The sequence below is a fragment of the Ursus americanus genome, chromosome X, assembly GCF_024610735.1.
Source record: "Ursus americanus isolate L20-20 chromosome X, mUrsAme1.1.p, whole genome shotgun sequence".
Lineage (NCBI taxonomy): Eukaryota > Metazoa > Chordata > Mammalia > Carnivora > Ursidae > Ursus > Ursus americanus.
The window spans coordinates 62837188-62858570 of record NC_142164.1 but is presented as its reverse complement, the minus strand read 5'-3'; the positions used below and the strand labels follow the sequence as shown (position 1 = coordinate 62858570).

Here is a 21383-nt window from a genome sequence, read left to right as displayed (position 1 = left end):
TTTTTCACAGAGCTAGAACAAATAATCCCAAATTTTGTATGGAACCACAAAAGACCCTGAATAATTAAAGCAATCTTGAGAAAAAAAGAACAAAGCTGTAGGTGTAACAATTCCAGATTTCAAGTTATATTACAAAGCTGTAGTAATCAAAACAGCACGGTACTGTCACAAAAATAGACACATAGATCAGTGGAATAGAACCGAGTCAGAAATAAACCCATGATTATATGGTCAATTAGTCTATGACAAAGGAGGCAAAATTATGCAATAGGGAAAGACAGCCTTCAATAAATGATGTTGGGAAAACTAGACAAGCTAAATGTGGAAGAATAAAACTGGACTACTATCTAACGTTACACACAAAAATAAACTCAAAATGGATTAAAGACCTCAATGTGAGACCTGATATCATAAAACTCCCAGAAGAGAACACAGGAAGTAATTTCTCTGACATTGGCTGTAGCATCATTTTTTTAGATATGTCTCCTAAGACAAGGGATATAAAAGCAAAACTAAACTTTCAGAGCTACATCAAAATAAAAAGCTTTTCCACAATGAAGGAAACCATCAACAAAACAAAAAGCCAACCTAATGAATGGGAGAAGATATTTCAAATCCCTGTGCATCTGATAAGGGGTTTTTGTCTAGTATATACATAGAATTTATACAAGTCAACACACCAATAAACAATCCAATTGAAAAATGGGCTGAGGACCTGAACAGATATTCTTCCAAAGAAGACCTACAAATGGCCAATAGACACATGAAAAGATGCTCAACATTACTAATCATCAGGGAAAGGCAAATCAAAACCACAGTGAAATATCACCTTACAACTGTCAGAATGGCTAAAATAAAAAAAAAACACAAGAAGTAATGAGTGTTGGCAAGGATGTGGAGGAAAAGGAACCCTCATGCACTATTGGTGGAAATGTTAATTGCTGCAGCCCCTATTGAAAACAGTATGGATGTTCCTCAAAAAATTAAAAATAGAAATACTAGGTTGATCCAATAATTTCATTAATTGGTTTTTATGCAAAGAAAATTAAATCACTAATTTGGAAATATATATGTATCCTTGTTCATCACAGGAGCATTTACAAGAGCCAGGATATGGAAGCAACCTACATATCCAATGATAGATGAATGGATAATGAAGGAATGGATATATGTAATGGAATATTACTTAGCCATAAAAAGCATGAGATTTTGCCATTTGTGACTTGGATAATTCAGACTGAGAAGGACAAATACCATATGATTTCACTCATCTGTGGAATCTAAAAAACAAAACAAAGGAGGAACAAACAGACAAAAATCAGAATCAGACCATCAGACCTATAAATATAGAGAACAAACTGATGGTTGCCAGAGTGAAGTGGGATGGGGATATCCAAAATTGGTGAAGGGGAGAGAGAGATACAGGCTTCTAGTTATGGAATGAATAAGTCATGGGCATAAAAGACACAGCCATAGAAAATAGTCAGTGATACTGTAATAGTGTTGTATGGTAACAGTCGGTAGCTACACTTGTGGTGAGCAGAGCATAACATATGGAGAAGTTGAATCACTTTGTTGAACACCTAAAATTAATGTAACATTATATGTCAACTATACCCAAAAATAATTTAAAAACAGAGATGATATTTCATGGCAGTGAGAATTATTATCATGAAGAAGTGGTTTTAAAAGCTAGATTGGGTGCAATAGAAAGACTTCATAAAAATGCGGTGTTTTATTTTTCAACTAGGATTGTATGGTCCACATTCTTTGAGAACAGTCATATGAAGGCAAAGTTGTTTTGGATGACTTTGGCTATTAGACTGTACAAAACTTTCAGGTGAACAAAAAGTGGAAGACTCAATAAATTCATGACAAATGAATATATTTTAAAAATAATGTTTAGAAATAGATGTTCCAGGTGGTTCTGTTAAGGTATTCAGACAGAGGCAGTGAAACAAATGCAAATCTGAAGTTGTCTTGGAACAGTCAGCTAATAGGATAGACATTGAAGAGGTAAATTAATTTTACCCTCAACTAAATTTACAATTTTAATAAACGGAAAATATGTAGGTAGAAAATAGAAGGCTTCAGAGTTTAGGGGCAGTGATAATTAAGTGGTAAAGGGGTTAAATATTTTTGTTTCCTGTTTCATCTTCACTTACTTCTCCTAGTATTCCCTTGAATTTTTACATCTCACAGAACCCTCAATCCTCAGTGTGCAGTTTTGCCACACACAGACACTTGTGATTCAGAAGCAATTTAAGATTTGCATTTCTGTTGCATCCCTTTGAACCACATTACTCTAATAAGAGCTTTCTAATTGTCCAGGGTAATTTATGTATGGTATGACAGTGGATTGGTAAGATAATGACAATTTTTGAATAATTGGTAACCTACATTGTTTAATGTTCCAAAGGCAAAACTTTTGCTTCCCTGTACAGTGAATTGCATTTTATTTTTATTGAAATTCTTTGCCACAACCAGGTTTATGTTAGAATTTGCCAACACAGTCGGGATCTGGGTCTGATGCTATCCTAATTTGCAAAATTGATTTGAATACTTCAGTTAAGGTTAGAGGAAAATTTCTTTCCAAACTATAAACATATTCAAATACTTTTAAAAATTTTGCTTAAATTGTGCTTTTTACTATCGTAAATTCTCCCCATAAAGCTGGAAGTCCAAATACTGAAACACTAAACTACTGTGTGAGAATGAATACTCAAATATTCAAAGTGAAATTGATTAGTTTTTAATGTTCCTGCATATGGTGAGAAAATCTGAAGTTTGTTTATAGCATTAAGAAAATGCATGTCAATGTTTACACATTTCTTTATATCAATAAAATTTCCTTTTGTTCATCTCTGCCTTTTTCTTAGTAACCTCTATTCAAATAAGATTCTTGTATAAAGGTTTCCTCCTTTATACCCCCCTTTTTTTAGTCTAGAAAGAAATGCGTCATCTTTTGTTTGCAGTATTTGAATTTTTTTACACTGTGATGCAAATTTAAGCTGTTTGTAGCTGATGCCTTGGAATAAATGAAATAGGATTCTCAGCTGAGATGTTTGAGGTCTTTACCTAAGATAAAGTAAGTACTAGTTTAGAATTATATTTATAACATACTTTATATTTTAATTGGAATAAAAGACTTCTAGTTTTGTGTTAGTCCTGACCTCTATGGGCTGGGCTTCTCCCAAGTAATTCATGTTTTCCATTTTTATTTAGTTGAGGTCAGCAATGACTGTTCCAAACTTCAACTTTCAATGCTTTGCATTTTCAATGACTTACGTCTTCTTTTTGGCTAACTGGGAAGCTTTTCTTCATTCTGTCCGAAAAGGTCTTTTTGTGCAGATGGTGCACCTCTTGAGGGAAACTACTTGGGACTTACTTAATGAGGGTCTCTTCAAATATTTCTCTGAGGGTAATGTATAATTTAGGAGCAAGTGTACCACTGTGTTCTTTTCTCAGATCATTATATTCTTTTTTCAGGTAACATGTATCTGGAGAATAATAAACATAGTCTTCATGTAAGAAAAAATAAACCAGAGTTCATATCACCTTTAGTTACATAAGTTCTTTCTTTTTCTTTTTACTTACTACAACAAAAGAGGGAAAGGCAAAAGATGTGAGGCTGAGCAGAGACCAAACACAACCAAGTGCCATCAGACTAGTCAGCTTTCTATCTAAAAGCCATTGCAGCTAATTTCCCAACTCATATCCATGTAGGAACATAAAAAATACTGAGCACAGGGATGGGGGCAGTTCAGTAGGCATGTTACAGAAGAGTCCACATAACACAAATACCAATCAACCTGGGAGTGAATAAACTCTACTGTAATCCTATGAAATCAGATGTATAGAAATTTCTATTAAGGTGGTCTGAAATCTGAAGCTTTGCCAACATTGTTTAACAAAACCATAATATACAAAAGAAACAATTTTATGCATATACTTTTAATAAAGGACATAGGAAGATAAAGCTTGTTAGTATTTGTGGGTGTTTCTGTAGCAAGACACATGATTTTAAGCATACCATATACAATAACTTTGAGCAGATGGGTGGAAAAAAAGATTTATAGCAAATTGACAAGTTCAGCTTAACTGCTGAGGGCCCCGGTGCCTTTCTTTTTCTGGCTCTGCAATACATTTCATATATTACCAAGACTAAGTACCAGCTTTCCTGCTGTGTCTCTTTGTTGATTTAGCCAGCAGGGTGACAGCAATTATTCCTTGAATGCGTCTTACCTTACTGCTTTTTTTTTTCTTTTGCCGCCTTCAATGCCATTTCCCTACTAAAAATCTGTTTCCTGATATACTGCATTCATTGTCCACTTTAACTCATTCTGCTGATGGCCACATACCAGCCTGATACAAAGGACAAATTTAATAGTTTTAAACACTGTGCAGCCCTAGCCCTTCTGGGGGAACAAAAAGCTGTTGGTTGCATGCTATTAGGAGCCACCTGTTCATTATATTACATAACCCCTGCATTCAAAAGAGTACAACTTAATATGGTACATTATAGGTAAAGTTAAAGAAATGCAGATGTACCATACCTCATAAGCCATTTCCTACTGATCGGATGGAACGCATAAATTTTCTAAGAACACAGGTCTTGTGAAAGGGTTTAACAATTTTGTCTTTTGCACCAACTGAGTACCATAGCTACTCTGGGAGTAGAGGTTTTAGAATGAATAAATGAATAAATGAATAAATGGAGTGTTCTTCACTTGCAGTAAATGTTGGACTTTTTTCTAAAAGAACAAGGACAAAGAATCCTTCCTTTAAAGTATTTGCTCCTGATGACCAAGCAGCCTGCTTTGGGGGCAGTGTGTAGTGTACATATGTGTATGCACATATGTATGTAGGTGTATATGTGTGATCAGAGGTAAAAGGGATAGGCTTTGCATGACTGTTACATTCCTATGAATTGGGGCCATGTTAAATTTCAGGTGCATGTCACAATGATATACATTCAATATTCTTAAATAAAACATACCTGCTTGGATTGTGCTTAATCTCCATTAACCTCAATGACAACACTTTGTGTAATACGGCATAAACATGGGGAAGCACATTCTTTTCCCTGGCAAAGACAGCCCTGAGATTGGGCTCTATGGGTACTAGAGGAGATAATGGCACTGGCTGATGTCACATAGTGTGAAATACATGTGTTACATGGGACCAGTGTGGGAAAGAGACACATGTTACATTTATATCACATAGAAAATAAGAGTTGTTTAATTGCATACTTTTAGATTTTAGACGAAGTGGACCTTTTCTGAAAAGTGATCCTGCCCGAATTGATCTCAATGTTCTAAATTGTTCCCTGATAATTCCAGTACTGGGAAGCCAAGTCAGTCTAATAGTGCACTGGAAATGATAACTGAGGTCTGCTCCAGACAGCTACGTGCTTTTGGAAGCCACTTCATTTTTTTTGCCCTCAATTTTTCCAGATGTACCATGGGGAAAATGATTTCTGTTCCAAGGACATTGTTGGAATAAATTGAAGAACTTAAACAAAGTAATCTAAACTCTGCAAGAAGAAGTCAACAACGAGAGCATGGAAGAAAGAATGGAGCACACTGGTTTGCTTAGAAATACTGTTATGGTTCAAGTTTTCATTCCAGTCCTTCAATGAAAGACTTATAAGAGCACTAGGGAGTTACATAGCACCTTTCAGTTGTAGGATCCTAACAATGAGTGTCTTCATTTTGCAAAAAGGGGAATATGGGTACCAAAAATTAGGGAATGAGATCCCACAGAGGTTATTTGATAGGGCACCAAGGAAAACAGGCAACGGAGCCAGATCAGGATACACTAATTATTACATGAACCTCTCTGTCAATCAATAGTCAATCAATTGCAGGGGATGCCTATGTACCGTATTAAATAATGAATTATGCATGGATAGGGGTATTATCAGAGTCTATAAACTAGTGGAATAAAGGGGCTGAGATAGGAATAGGGTGTATTTCTCCAAGCTCCCACTTAAAACTGATTTATTTGGCCCTTTGAAGATGGTGTAAGTCTGTAAGACATTAAACAATCAGCTCTGCATTATAGCTCTCTTGATCTTTACCCTTCCAGTGCTTTCCTGTAGTTTCTTGACACTGTCTTTTATAACCTGATGTATATCAGTGACAAGTGCTGATACACTCTATGCATCAAAGAAGTTATTGATTCCTTCCTTACTTTGAATCATAGTTAGAAGCTACCCTGCCTAAACCCTTGGCAGAAAATGATAGATGGGAAAGGGAAAGATTTCTTTGAGGCCCACGGGCTGTGGAGTTGAGTAATGGCCCTAACTTTAGGGAAAGGTGTATTACTATATGAGTAAAAGGCAAGGTTTGTCCATTATAAGACCATGTGAATGGCTAAATAAGCTTTCAAGAAAAACCTAAACAAGAGAGGGTTTTGGAGAGAGAGTGGAAGAGGAAAAATCTTCCCACCTGAACATACACGATTTCATTTGTGAAACCTGGTGTGTACAGTCTTCTACGTTGCTTCTTAGCATCTGAGTTTGACAAACAGTCCCTGGCCCTAACAGATTCTGTCATGTCTAGTATTCTCTCAAATGAAATGTTGGCACAATCCATTTAATTTATGCTATGTCTTCCTTGGCCCAAAATCACCTAGAGGATCCAAACGAACAAGTTTTTTGTTTAAGTAGCTGAATTGCTCATTTTCTCAGCTCCACTGGAACCTGAACACCAAATAGTTTGTGGTAGGCAAATTTTCTTTTACTCAAAAAGGTTTTGGGGGGATTACTCAGGAAACCTAATGTCCTTCTAGGAGGTCAACTCCTTGATATATGTAAGATGCCGCTAACTCTCACTAATTTCTGTAAGAGTTGGGACTTCTATTGCTAGCAGCTGGGCACTAGAACACTGGCTGAGAAATGAAAACCATCAATGCTCTTAGGTATTATTATTATAAAGACTCAGCATTAGTGTTCATACTCATTGATTCAGGCACTAGGACAAAAAAGAAAGGCTGATTATAAATTAACGGGGAAATGAATGTAAATTATCTTAATGGCTGAACTACCACTGAAGCTAAAAAAAAAAAGAGAAAGAAAGTATTGGCATATTACTATTAGGTTATCATTATCTGTACACTAACCCCTGCTGTGAAAACACAGATCTTGAGTGCTAATCCTTAGGCTAATTTCAACTTTGAAACTTTACCCTATGAACAGTATTGTAATTAAACCTGAAAATTATTCTTAAGCTCCTTAACAAAACCTATGGTCCATAACTTAGGGTTATAGTTTTTCTTTCATCATAAGAACAATTCATACAGGCAAAAATAAAGCTAGGTAGCAGAGAAAATAATAAAAGTGGAGAATTTTACTACAGCCTGACATTAAAAGTCTTTAAAACATCAATACTTATGTTTAATACAGTGGAAATCTGATCTGATCTTCTCTATTAGCTGTAGTGCTTTCAGGAACATCACACATTTATGACAGAGAACAGGCTTTGCATTGTTCAATTTCCAATTTGAGGGCCTTGATTATGGTGTGTTGATTATGCCTCCTGACTTTTAGATACCTGATATAGGGATGGTGTTCACAGCCCAGCAAATATTTAAATCGCTATTTAGGGAAAAAAGCAGAACTGAATAAAAACCTTGGATTTTTTTAACCTTGATTTTCACAACACCACAGTAGAATTTTGTGTAAATATGCTGCACATATGCATGCTTATAAATGCACAGGCACACAAGCAGCAAACAGTCTGATTCTCCTTAATACCACAAAGACCCTATAAATATAATTAACAGTCTTTCCAGGGGAGTTAGAGACTCCAGGGAAGTCTTTTGAATTCCTCTTTACCTGAGAAGAGGAATAAAAGAGCCTCTGGAAAGGTATATATGTTACATTTAGGTTTTTACAGATTGTGGAAGTAAAGTGAAGAGAGGAAGACTGGCTTGAATTAATTGCTACCAGATTGATGAGTTCAGTTAGTAAATTAAGTAGCTTGTAAAGTCCTGCAACATCTCTCAACACAGCAAGTTTTTGATGAAATGCTTTTAAATTGTGAAGCTTTCAAACCACCATGGTGACTTATTTCGAAGATTAAAATGGTTCCCAACATTGAACTCGGCAAGCCTCATGGGAGATGGAGGGTCCTGGGAATGAAAAAAAGAAATTCACAGGTAAGCTGAACAACTGTAAATATCTACACGGTAACATCCTTTGACAATAATATGCAACCATTAAAATTATGTTTATGAAGCGTACGGGTCAGCACTGAAAAATGCTAAGTGAAAAGAGCAGGATGAAAAATTATATATACAATATTATAATTATTTCTAACCCAGAAATTGTATCTGGAACAAAAAACTGAGGAAATATACTAAATTGTTCAAAGTGCTAGGTTCACAGGTAATTTATTTTTATTTTCTTTACATTCTACTTGTATTTTCCACATTTTCTCAAGTAAATATGTAATTGTTTGACAGCACGAAATATTTATTTTTGAAATTCACAAGAAAATAACATGAGCTTTGAAAGTGGGTAGTTCTGCATTTGAATTCTAGCTTTGCTACTTGTTTTTTCTGTGACTTTGGACAAATAACATCAATGGGCCTTAGTTTCTTCATCTGTAAAATAAGCACAATAAAATCTACCTGAAACAATATCTGGCATATAGTAGGCACTGAAGTAGCTGTTATTAGTAAAAGCTTTTTGGAAAACAATTCAGCCATATATTTTAAGAGTCTTTGAAATTAAGTTCATACCAGTAATTTTGCTTCTAGGATTCTATCCTAAGAAAATGATTATAAATGACATTTAGGGAAAATGTCCAATGACATTATTGATGGCCTTACTTATAATAGTGAAAAACTGGATAAATTCTTAATGTTGGAAAGTAGGAAATTGATTAAATAAACAACAGTACCTTACTATCATAGGAAATTACTATTGGCGTTCATGAAAAATCCAGAATTCAAAACTGAACACAATAAGATCTCAATGTTTAAAAAATATATTCAGAGAAAATATTGGAAGGGCTACAACAAATGTTAACATGAGTTATCTTTATGTGGTGGAATTATAGATGATTTTAATTTTCTTCATAGTTTTTTTTTCTTTCTGTTATGTTTAATATACCTTTAAAATTAGTTCTAGTGTGTTTATTATAAAAGTAACTCATATTTATCATAGAATAATTGAAAAATATAGAAAGGAATAAAGAAAAATAATGACCTATAATCTCAGAGACTGTTTTTTATTCTCCTTCCTTCTCATCATTCATTCAACAAATATTTATTGAATACTTACCATGTGCCAGGCACTGTCTTCACATCTAAAATGTGAACAAGACATAGTCCCTGCCCTCAAGGAGCTTACAATCTAGTGTGGGAGACAGACAAGTAAATAAATTATTATAACACAGAATAAAAGTGTTCTCTCATAATATTATTATGGTAGCATCCAGAAGGGACATATAGCTCAGCTATGTAGGTCAGTCAGTTATATACCCTGAGTAAATGATGTGGAAGCTGAAATCTGGAAAACAAGTATTATATAGCCAGATGAAGGAGACTGAAATGGAGGAGATGGGATGCTGCTGAGAAAGCATCCCAATCATGAGGGATTGAAAGCAGTAGAGTGTGGTTCAAGCATAGGGTGTAGGGATAAAACTAGTGGAGAGGACGCTTTGGAGTTGAGAATTATGGGAGATGAACCTGGAGACATGAGCAGGGGCCAGATCATGAAAGGGCTTGTAAACTGTGTTAAGGAGTTCATACTATGCTGAGACCAATGAAAGTCATTACACGGATTTGAGTTTTTAACATCATTCTAGTTGCGATATGGAGAATGGATTGGACGAGGGGTGCGATTGGAGACAGTGAAACCAATTAAGAGGCTACTATAACAGTACAGGGGACACATGATCTGGGTTCATTGTCATCAGTATAGAAAAAAGTGCACAGCTTCCAGAGATATTTAGGAAACACAGTCAACACACCTTGGTGATTAATTGGATGTGGGTGGGAGATGAAGGGGTGGGAACAAAACAGGAAATCGGTTTTTGGATGGGTGAAGTTGAAAGGCACTTGGTTATTCAGGTCTGGAGTTCAGGAATGAGTCCTGGGTTGGAGAAGCATATTCAGTAAGTTGTCAGTGTGTGTGTGTGTGTGTGTGTGTGTGTGTGTGTGTGTGTGTGAATGAGTGTGGATATATATGTATATGTATATATAATATGTATATTGTGTATATATATATATACACACACACATAATTATATATTATATATACACACACACTTAAGCCAAGGAATGGATAGATTTCCTAAGGAATTAGTAGATTAATGTGATGGTCAGGAAAAAAAACCTAGCAAAGTTTGGGAAGATATTCCAAGGAGACCTCTCTGGTGGGGGGGGGGAGGAAAAGAAATTATAGGCAGTTTGAGAGAAGCATGACAGAATTTTAAAAAATTTTGGCTTTATTGTTTAATTTTTAAATTTAAATAAAGTAAAATTAACTTTTGTTTGGTGTACTATGAGCTTTTATACATGCATAGAATCTTGTGACCACCATCTCAGAATACAGCTGTTATTTTCATATACTAATTTTGTATGAACACTGATTTTCATTATTCTAGGGGAAATATTCAAGAATGGGATTACTGGGTCATATGGTAAATGTATATTTAACTTTATAAGAAACTTTATAACAAACTGTCAAACTGTTTTCCAGAGTACCTGTGCTATTGTGAATTCCCACCAGAAATGTAGGAGAATTCCAACTATTCTGCATCCTTGTCAACACTTGGAATTATCACTATTTTTAAAAAATTTACCCATTCCAGTATGAGTGTAAAGGATTCTCCTTGCAGTTTTAATTTGCATTTTCCTAATGGCTAGTGATGTCGAGCATCTTTTCTTGGGCTTATTTCCACTTTTTTTGGTGAAGTATCAATCCAAACCTTTTGTCCATTTTTTATTGTGGTGTTTGCTCTCTTATTTTTGAGCTTTTAGAGCACTTTACATAGTCTGGATACAAGTCCTTTATCAGATACGTGTTTTGCAAATATTTTCTCCCTGTCAATGGCTTGTCTTTTTATTTTCTTAACAGGGCTCTTCTGAGAAAACATTTTAAATTTTGTTCAAGTCTAATTTGTAAATTTTTCCTTTTATGTATTTTACTTTTGATGTCATATCTAAGAAGTTTGCTTAAGTCAAAGTGACAAAGGTTTTCTCCTACATTCTAAGAGTTTTAGTCTTACATTTTACATTTAGGTATATGATCCATTTTGAATTAATTTTTTATATGTTATGAAGTGTACCTGTTGTAGTGATGTGGAGTTGTTCTAGCACCATTTGTTGAAAAGACTGTATTTTTTTCCAGTGAATTATCATTACATCTTTGTGTAAAAACCAACAGATCATCTTTATGTGGGTCTATTTCTGTATTTTACTTTTTATTCTGTTCCCTTGGTTTATGGGTCTATCCTTTTGCCAATACCACACTGTCTTGACTACTGTGGAATTATAGTATGTCTTAAAATTGGACAGAATTTGTCTTCTGACTTTGATTTTCTTTTTCAGATTTTTTTTTTCGTCTATTGTAGTTCCCTTACTTTTCCATACAAATTTTAGAATTAACTTGTCTATATCTACAAAAATCCTGCTACAATTTTAATTGGGATTGCATTAAACCCTTCTACCAATTTGGGAACACTGAAATCTTAATTATATTGAGTCTTCTGACTCATGAACATATTATATTTTTTTCTTTATTTAGGACTTCTTTGGTCTTTTTCATCAGTGTTTTGTAGGTTTCAACATACAGATCTTATATATGATTTGTTAGATTAATATCTAGCTATTTAATTGCTGGAGTTATTGTAGGTTGTTGTGTTTTTAAATTTTGGTTTCCCAATTGTGCATTGCTAGTGTATAGAAACACAATAGAGGTTTATGTGTGTTGATCTTATGTGTTGTGAACTAGCTAAACTCACTTATTAGTTCTAAGAGTTTTTGTAGATTCTTTGAATTATCTATGTAGACAATCACGTCATCTGCAAATCAGGACAGTTTTTTCTTTTCCAGAGTGCCTTTATATCTTTTTCTAGCACTTCTGCATGTGTTAGGACTTTCATTATGATAAGGGATAGGAGTGATATGAGAAACTGTATGAAGTTGTGCTTAATAGAGGAAAGAACTACTGGTAAGTAGGTTAGTAGTGAAAATTTTTCAAGCCAGTTGAGGCTGGACATCACAAATGTATAATCTCAGTTGTGTTTTTTGTAAAAAGTTGCAATCAGTATTTATAATCAGTTGTGTAATTTTTGTAGTAGTTGTCAGCAGCCTGAGTATAAGAATGGAGAAGGCAGATGGATTGAATATGGATTTTTTTTTCTGGCTGAGGCAATGGAGTTAGGGCAATATAAATATTGGCAAGAAATGCCACTTGCAACAACATGGATAGGCCTAGAAGGTATGATGCTAAATGACTGATGCTGTCAGTCAGAGAAAGACAAATACCATACAATTTCACCCATATATGGAATTTAAGAAACAAAACAAATGACTAAAGAAAAAGATGAACAAAAAAACCCAGACCCTATAAACAGAACAAACAAGAGGTTGCCAGAGGAAAGGTTGTGGGGGAGAGGTGAAATACATAAAGAGTACAAGAATACAGCTTATCTTGATGAGCATGAAGTAATGTATACAATTGAACCATATTGTAATATAACACTGTACTTTAATTATACTTCAAAAAATATATTGGCAAGAGAGAAGTTGAAGTCTCTCTCCAGTCAAAGCTAGATAGAAAAGGGAGTAACCATGTAAAAATTTAATTTTTACTTATATTTTTGTTATATTTCCTTTCAGTGTTTTTCTTTTTCTTTTTTTTATAATAATATTTTTTTATTATATTATGTTAGTCACCATACAGTACATCCCTGGTTTTTTATGTAAAGTTTTTCTACATATATTTTAATACTTAAAAGTTTTAAATTAAAATTTAAAATGTAGTTTTATAATATTTTCAAGGTTCATCCATGTTGTAACATGTATTATTTTGGTTGCCAAACAGTATTCCATTGTATGGATGTGCCACATTTTATTTATCTATTTATCAGCAGATACATGTTAGGGTTGTTTCCACATTTTGACCATTATGAATAATGCTGCTGTGAACATTCATGTAGAAGTTTTTGTGTGGACAGATGCTTTCATTTGTTTTCATTATATAGAAGGACCGGAATTTCTGGGTCATATGGTATTTCTATGTTTAACATTTTGAAAGACTGTCAAACTGTTTTCCAAAGTGATTGAACCATTTTACACTCCAATCAGCAATGTATGAGGTTTCTGATTTTTCCATATCATTGTCAGCACTTGTTATTATCTGTCTTTTGGATCCTAGTGGATATTAAGTAGTATCTTGTGATTTTGATTTGCATTCTTCGAATGGCTAATAATGTTAAGCATCTTTTCATGTGCTTATTGATCATTTACACATGGAGAAATATCTATTCAATCCTTTGTCATTTTTTTAAAAATTGGCTTTTCTTTTTATTACAGAATTATAAAAGTTCTTTATATATTCTGCATACGAGTCTCTTATCAGATACTTGATTTGCAAATATTTTCTCATCAAAGGCCACACACATAATTCCATGGGATCATGAATTATGTAGAATGTCCAGAATAGGCAAATTTATAGAGACAGAAAGGTAGATGAGTGGTTACCAAGAAGTGGGAATGAAGGAATGAGGAGTGACCCCTTAAGAGTATGGAGTTCCTAAATATTCTTTTTTAAATTTTTTTTTTATTTTTTGAAAGATTTTATTTTATTTATTTGACAGAGAGAGACAGCCAGTGAGAGAGGGAACACAAGCAGGGGGAGTGGGAGAGGAAGAGGCAGGCTCCCAGTGGAGGAACCTGATGTGGGGCTTGATCTCAGAATGCCGGGATCACACCCTGAGCCGAAGGCAGACGCTTAACAACTGAGCCACCCAGGTGTCCCAGTTCCTAAATATTCTAAATTAATTGTGATGATGGTTGTGCGACTCTGTGAATTTCCTAAAAATCATGGAATTGTACATTTTAAGTGGTCAAATTATATGGTACTATGAATTATATCACAATAAAGCTGATAAATTGTACTTTTAAAATTAAACTGCATTCATACAGCTTTTTGACATAACTCTATTAATTATTCTTCGAAATAGTTACTTCAATGGTGCAGACTATTTCATCATAATAATGGAGCAATTTATTTCACCATTCCTCTATTGTTAGATATTTAGTTTTGTTTCTACTTTTCTGATATTATTTATGATAAATTGATAATGAATAGTTGTACAGAACTCTGATTATGTCATTAAAATACTTTCCTAAAATTTGGTTATCAAATAAAATTATATGAACATTTTATGGTTTTTATATATGTTATTAAATTGCCATAAAAATGATGTATGAATTTAAACTTCCTCTATTAAGCACAACTTCAGACAGTTTCTCATATCACTCCTATCCCTTATCATAATGAAAGTCCTAACACATGCAGAAGTACTAGAAAAAGATATAAAGGCACTCTGGAAAAGAAAAATATACACAATACCTGTTTCAACATGTCCTTATCAATACTAAGTACTATAATTTATAAAAATTGGTTGCTTTAGTAGACAAAAATTGATATTTTGTGTTATTTGAATTTGATTTCTTTCTAATGAAGTTGAACAATTTTCATGTTTATTCTTCATTTTAACTTTCATTTGTTGATTGCCCATTTTCTAATGGTTGTATTTTTTCCTTCCTGATTTGCAAGATCTTTGTAAATTAAGGATATTAAATTTTGTGTATTATATATTTTGCAAATGTTTCTACAAGTTTGTCTTTTCATTTTGAAGGAAATGTTTAGAATCTGCTTTTTGTATAAAAATTAGGGCAATAATTTCTTTTTTACCCACAAAAATTTGAAGCAAAATTTAAAAGCATGTTAGCATTTGTTAATTTTAAGTTGTAAATAAATGGGTATTTTTAATTTAAAAATTTTTAGGAGATAGAGTATTATGTACATGAATTCTATGTAAGGGCTACAGAAAGGGAAGCACATTATAAGGGCTATTAGTCAAGCTTTACAAAAAATATATAGAATTTCTACTTATGCGAGTAATATGAGGGTGAAGAATTTAACATTTTGTTCACCAGAGCAATAACTTACTTCTCGAGTCTGCTTCCAAGATTGCCTCTTAGCAGCCCAGGTAACACTCTAGGTGCCGCCCTCAGAATACTGACCTGTCTGAGAGATGCAGGAAATGTGTAAACTGCTATGTTTCTGTTTCCACGGTGAGAGATGATGAAACTTCTGGATAATCTGTAAGGTTGAAAAGTGCAGGTGATCAAATGACACTTTCTCTTGTATGGGTGGGTATTCATTCACTGGTATATTTCTTTTTTGTTCAATTGCTGTAGACAGCAGATATCTTCAGATCTCTAAAGACTTGGGTGCTATACCAAAGCATTTATAACCAGTTGAGATATGCACATTCCAAGAGTAGCCAGGTTGATGTACTATAAAATAAGATTATTTTATTTATAAGCATTATCTGATCTATAATACTGGCAGGTATTAGACTTAAATAGCTGTGATGGTAACTCAACATCATCTGGCTTTAATGGGATGCTTTGGGTCTTGCTACTCACAAAATTACCCTATCTCATGTTTTTCGATTGGATGTAATTGAAATAGCTATTAAAGTACTTTGGTGTTGCTGTGTTTCAAAAAGGAATGAGGCATATAGAAAGTAAGAGGCTTTGGAATTAACAAGCAACATCATTTATGGTATAAATGTTTTTGTTTCCAATCTGAGCATTTTGGAGGAGTAAATGAATCAGCTTGCTTAATGTACAGATAATCACTTTCTTTATACTCTTTGCATAATAATATACTTGGCAGTTTGAGATTTAAAAAAAAAGTTGACGGGGGAAAGGAAAGTGGCGGTGGAATAGGGGGACCCTAGGCATGTCTTGTTCCATGAACACAATGAGATAACTATCAAATAATTCTAAATACCCCAGAAGTATAACTGAAGACTGACAGAACAAAGTCCACAACTAAAGGAAGAGAAGAGGTCACATCGAAAAAGGTAGGAAGTGGGGAGACATGGTTTGGTGGAGAAACAGATCACAGGTGCTGCAGAAGGGAGGGAGCCATGGTCATGGAGAAGGGCAAGAGAGAGAGAGGCATGCATGGGAATGCATAAGAATGTTTCCCCAAAGCCATTGGCTTGGAAAACGGGAGGGGCTGAATTTCATGAGTTCTTGCAAACAGCAGAGTGTAAAGCCTCAACAAGCTTGGCCAGAACAGAGCCTGGAGGGCACTTTGCTGCTCCTGGAGAGAAGGCAGGCGAACAGTGCAGGAGCAGAGGGTATGGAAACAATGATCTGAAGAACATCTGGGGCACATAGAGGGGAGATTATTCGCTCTTCTCAAAGCACCTCCCTGGGAGCCAGCATCCACAGAGATGCCTCTCCAGGACAAAAGAGCTGGCCCGCACCATTTTCCTCCCCTACCCATCAGCATAAATACAGAGCCACCTGCAGGAAACATAGAAGTGCCAACACTGGCTGTCTAACTTGCTTACACCAAGCCCCATATGCCTGTACACTGGAAGGACTGCCATTCTCAGTCACACTTGCCTCAGTCCCAGTGCGGTGAGCCCCTCCCCAAGAAGACCAGCACAAACCCCTGTCCAGACCATGTCTCCCCACCAGAAAGTTCTGCAGGGCCTCAGTTCTGGTGGAGGTGGTGTTTGATCTCATTTCACAAGAAGACCAGAGCACACCTAGTTAAAACTCACCTCATTCAGGACAGGAACCAAACACTGCCCACTGGAAGTAAGGAGAGCCTCTGCAGATGACTGGCCTGAAGGATAGAGAAGCCTAAACACAACAGCAGAGTAGATGAAGCACATGTCAGAGACATTCCCTGAAGGGCAACGCCCTGGGTACTATATGACCCCTTTGTCATAAGGCCATTACATTCAGGAGCAGGAGATATAACTGGCTTTTCTAACACAGAGATGAAGGTAGAGACTTAGACAAAACATGAAGATGGAGGAATTTATTCTAAATGAAAGAACAAGATAAGGCCATGGCCAGAGATGGAAGCAAAACAGATATAAGTAACATGCCTGATGGAAAATTTGAAGCAACAATCATATGAATACTCAGGCTTGAGAAAAGAATGGAAGACATAAGGGAATTCCTTACCACAGAGATAAAAGTGTTAAAAAACAATCAATCAGAAAGGAAGAATGCAATAAATAAGATTGGAAACAGGCTTGATGCAATGAACAGCAGGCTGTGAGAAGAAGAGGAATGAATCAGTGACCTAGAAGACAAAAGAATGAAAAATAATGAAGGTGAACAAAAGAGAGAAAGAAGAATTATGCAACACAAGAATAGACTTAGGTGACTCAGTGATTTCATCAAACATAATAACATTCATTTTATAGGAGTCCCAGAAGAAGAAGAGAGAAAAGGGGGCAGAAAATTTATTTGAAGAAATAATAGCTGAAAATGTCTCTAACCTGGGGAAGGAAACAGATACCCAGATCCACAAGGCACAGAAAATTCCCAACAAAATTGACAAAAGCAGGCTAACACTAAGAACTTTCATAATTAAAATTGCAAAATCTAGTGATAAAGAAAAAAATCTTAAAAGCAACAAGACAAAAGAAGTCCTTAACTTACAAGGGAAAACCCATAAGGCTAGCTGGGACGTCTCAACAGAAACTTGGCAAGTGACAAGAAAGTGGCATGATATATTAAAAGTGCTGAATGGGAGAAATTGGCAGCCAAGAATACTCTATCCAGGAAGGCTATCATTCAGAATAGAAGGAGAGATGGAGTTTCCCAGACAAACAAACACTAAAGGACTTCATGACCACAGAACCAGCCCTGAAAGAAATATTAAGGGGGACTCTTTAAGTGGAAAGGAAAAAACCAAAAGCAACAAAGACAAGAAAGGAGGGGCGCCTGGGTGGCGCAGTCAGTTGAGCATCTGACTCTTGGTTTTGGCTCAGGTCATGATCTCAGGGTTGTGAGATAGAGCCCTGCATTGGGCGCCATGCTCAGTGCAGAGTCTGCTTAAGATTCTCCCTCTGTCCCTCCCCTCCATGTTCTCTCCAAAGTAAATAAATAAATCTTAAAAAAAGACAAGGATCAGAGAAAATCTCTAGACACAATGATAAAACAAGTAATAAACTGGCATGAAATACATATCTGTCAATAATTACTCTGAATGTAAATGCACTAAACACTCCAATCAAAAGACATAGGGTGTCAGATGGATAAAAAACAAGACTCATCTATTTGCTGGCTTTAAACCTAAAGACACCTGCAGACTGAAAGTGAGGAGATGGAGAAAAATTTATGTCACAAATGGATGTCAAAAGAAAGCTGGAGAGAAATACTCTTAAAAAAGATTTATTTATTTAGAAGGAGGAGTTAAGATGGTGGAGGAGTAGGGGTCTCCTTTTTCAGCTGGAACCCTGAGTCAAGCTGGATATGTACCAGACCATCCTGAAAACCCACGGAATCAGCCTGAGACGCAGGAAGATACATCTGGATCTCTACAAATGAACATCTCCAGCACTGAGTATTGAGGTATGAAGTGGGGAGCCGTGAATCCACGCACAGATATCAGAAGATAAATGGAAGGGGGAGAGAGCCGCCCTGCTCGGCGCCAGGAAGCAGTAGCCACCTGCACTGGGGAGCGGGCCAGACTCGCGGACCAGCACCTACGAGAGAGCAGACTGAGACCGTGAGCCCAGAAACGCGCATGTGACCAGACTGAAATCCGGAGCTCTGGAGCGCTCACTGGAACTAGACTGAAACTGGGAGCTTGGGAGCGCGTGCAACCAGACTGAAAACTGGCGCTCTGGAGTGCACGCAAAACTCTCTGAAACAGGGAGCTCGGGAGCGTGTGGGAACTGGGGGGGTGGCTGGAGGCGTTAGAAGCACAAAGGACAGAGACGTGCCAGCCCGGGAAGTGAGGGCTGGGAGAGTGGCTGTGGGGCGCACAACCCGGGACGCTGCAGGGTTTTTAGCAGCACCGACGGAAACAGAGTTAAAGTGGCCAAGAGAGCTCAGTGGAGAGTGGACTGCGATCTCTCTGCTCTGAGACAGAGGCTAGGATTAGGCCACTGCTGCTCTGACTCTCAGAAGAGCCACAGAAAATCACAGAGAACAAAAAGCCCAGGAATACCAGCTCACATTGTGCCAATCAACATCCCCCCTCGCAGGGGACACGTAGACTCTACACAAACAGGGTTGCCTGAATATCAGCAAAGCAGGCCCCTCCCCCAGAAGGCAGGCTGAAAAATCAAGAAGCCCACATCCCTAAGGTCCCTATAAAAGAAGTGCACACTGCCTGGGTCCTGGTCAATAATTTGGGCTCTGGACAACCCCGCAACCTCTCCTCATCAGAATGACGAGAAGGAGAAATCCCGCCCCAGCAAAGAAAAGACAATGAGTCTGCGGCCTCTGCCACAGAACTGATGGATATGGATATAACCAAATTATCAGAAATGGAGTTCAGAGTAAAAATGGTCAAGATGATGTGTAGACCTGAAAAAAATATTAATGAAAATATTAACGAGAATATAGAATCTCTAAGGGAGGAAATGAGAGTGAATCTGGCAGAAATTAAAAATGCTATGAATCAAATGCAGTCAAAACGAGATGCTCTGACAGCCAGGGTAAATGAGGCAGAAGAACAAATTAGTGAATTGGAGGATGGGATGGTATAAGAGAAAATTAAAGCAGAAACGTGGCTCAAGGGGAGCCTGGGTGGCACAGCGGTTAAGTGTCTGCCTTCAGCTCAGGGCGTGATCCCGGCTCTATGGGATCGAGCCCCACATCAGGCTCCTCCAGTAGGAGCCTGCTTCTTCCTCTCTCACTCCCCCCGCTTGTGTTCCCTCTCTCGCTGGCTGTCTCTATCTCTGTCGAATAAATAAATAAATAAATAAATAAATAAATAAATAAATAAATAAATAAAAAGAAACGTGGCTCAAAAAAATCCAAACTCAAGAATGTAGATTACGGGAGATTACTGACTCAATGAAACATTCCAATGTCAGAATCATCAGCATGCCCGAGGGGGTGGAGAAAGAGAGAGGTCTAGAAGAGATATTTGAACAAACTGCAGCTGAAAACTTCCCTAATCTAGCAAAGGAAACAAGCATTCGTGTCCAAGAGGCAGAGAGGACCCCTCCCAATTTCAACCATGACAAACCTACGCCACATCACGTCATAGTGCAGTTTGCAAATATTAGATCCTAGGATACAGTACTGAAAGCAGCCAGGGTGAAAAAATTTCTCACGTACAGAGGCAAAAATATCAGAATTACGTCAGACCTGTCTACACAGACCTGGAATGAGAGAAAGGGTTGGCAGGGCATTTTTAAGCTCTATCTGAGAAAAACATGCAGCCAAGGATCCTTTATTTAGCAAGGCTGTCATTCAGAATTGATGCAGAGGTAAGGACCTCCCAAGATCACCAGACACTGAACAATTTCGGAACCACGAAACCAGCCCTACAGGAGATATTAAGGGGGGTTCTATAAAAGTGAAAAGGCCTGAAGAGTGATACAGAACAGAAATTTAAATCTATAGAAACAAAGAGTTCACAGGCAACATGACATCATTAAAATCATATCTCTCAATAATCACTCTCAATGTGAATGGCCTAAATGCTCCCAAAAAATGCCACAGTGTTGCAGATTGGAAAAAAGAGATGACTCATCCATTTGCTGTCTACAAGAGACTCATCTTGAACCTAAAGATACATCCAGACTGAATGTGAAGGGATGGAAAACCATTTTTCATGCCAATGGACCTCAAAAGAAAGCTGGGGTAGCAATTCTCATATCAGACAGACTGGATTTTAAACTAAAGACTGTAGTTAGAGATACAGAAGGACACTATATTATTCTTAAAGGATGTATCCAAAAAGTGGATATGACAATTAAAAATACCTACACCCCCAACAGGGGAGCAGCAAGATACACAAGCCAACTCTTAACCAGAATAAAGAGACATATAGATAATAATAAGTTAATAGTAGGGGACCTCAACACTCCACTCTCAGCAATCGACAGATCACCTAAGCAGAAAATCATCAAAGAAACAAGAGCTTTGAATGACATACTAGACCAGATGGACCTCATAGATATATATTGAACACTACACCCCAGAACAACAGAATACTCATTCTTTTCGAATGCACATGGAACTTTCTCCAGAATAGACCATATACTGGGTCACAAAACAGGTCTCAACCGATACCAAAAGACTGGGATTATTCCCTGCATATTCTCAGACCACAATGCTTTGAAACT

The 21383-nt window shown here is 36.5% G+C and overlaps 1 protein-coding gene across 1 annotated transcript in view; it reads right to left on the bottom strand.

Moving 5' to 3' along the window:
• Positions 1–1868: 1868 nt before the first annotated feature.
• Positions 1869–21383, bottom strand: part of ZDHHC15 (zDHHC palmitoyltransferase 15) — a 169195-nt gene continuing 149680 nt past the window's right edge. Inside the window, exons 11-12 of the mRNA XM_087860139.1 lie at positions 15274–15352; positions 1869–8136 (exon numbers count right to left, since the gene is read on the bottom strand). Of these exons, the coding sequence (XP_087716265.1) occupies positions 15306–15352 (47 nt within the window). The 3' untranslated portion in view covers positions 1869–8136; positions 15274–15305. The remainder of the gene's footprint in view (positions 8137–15273; positions 15353–21383) is intronic.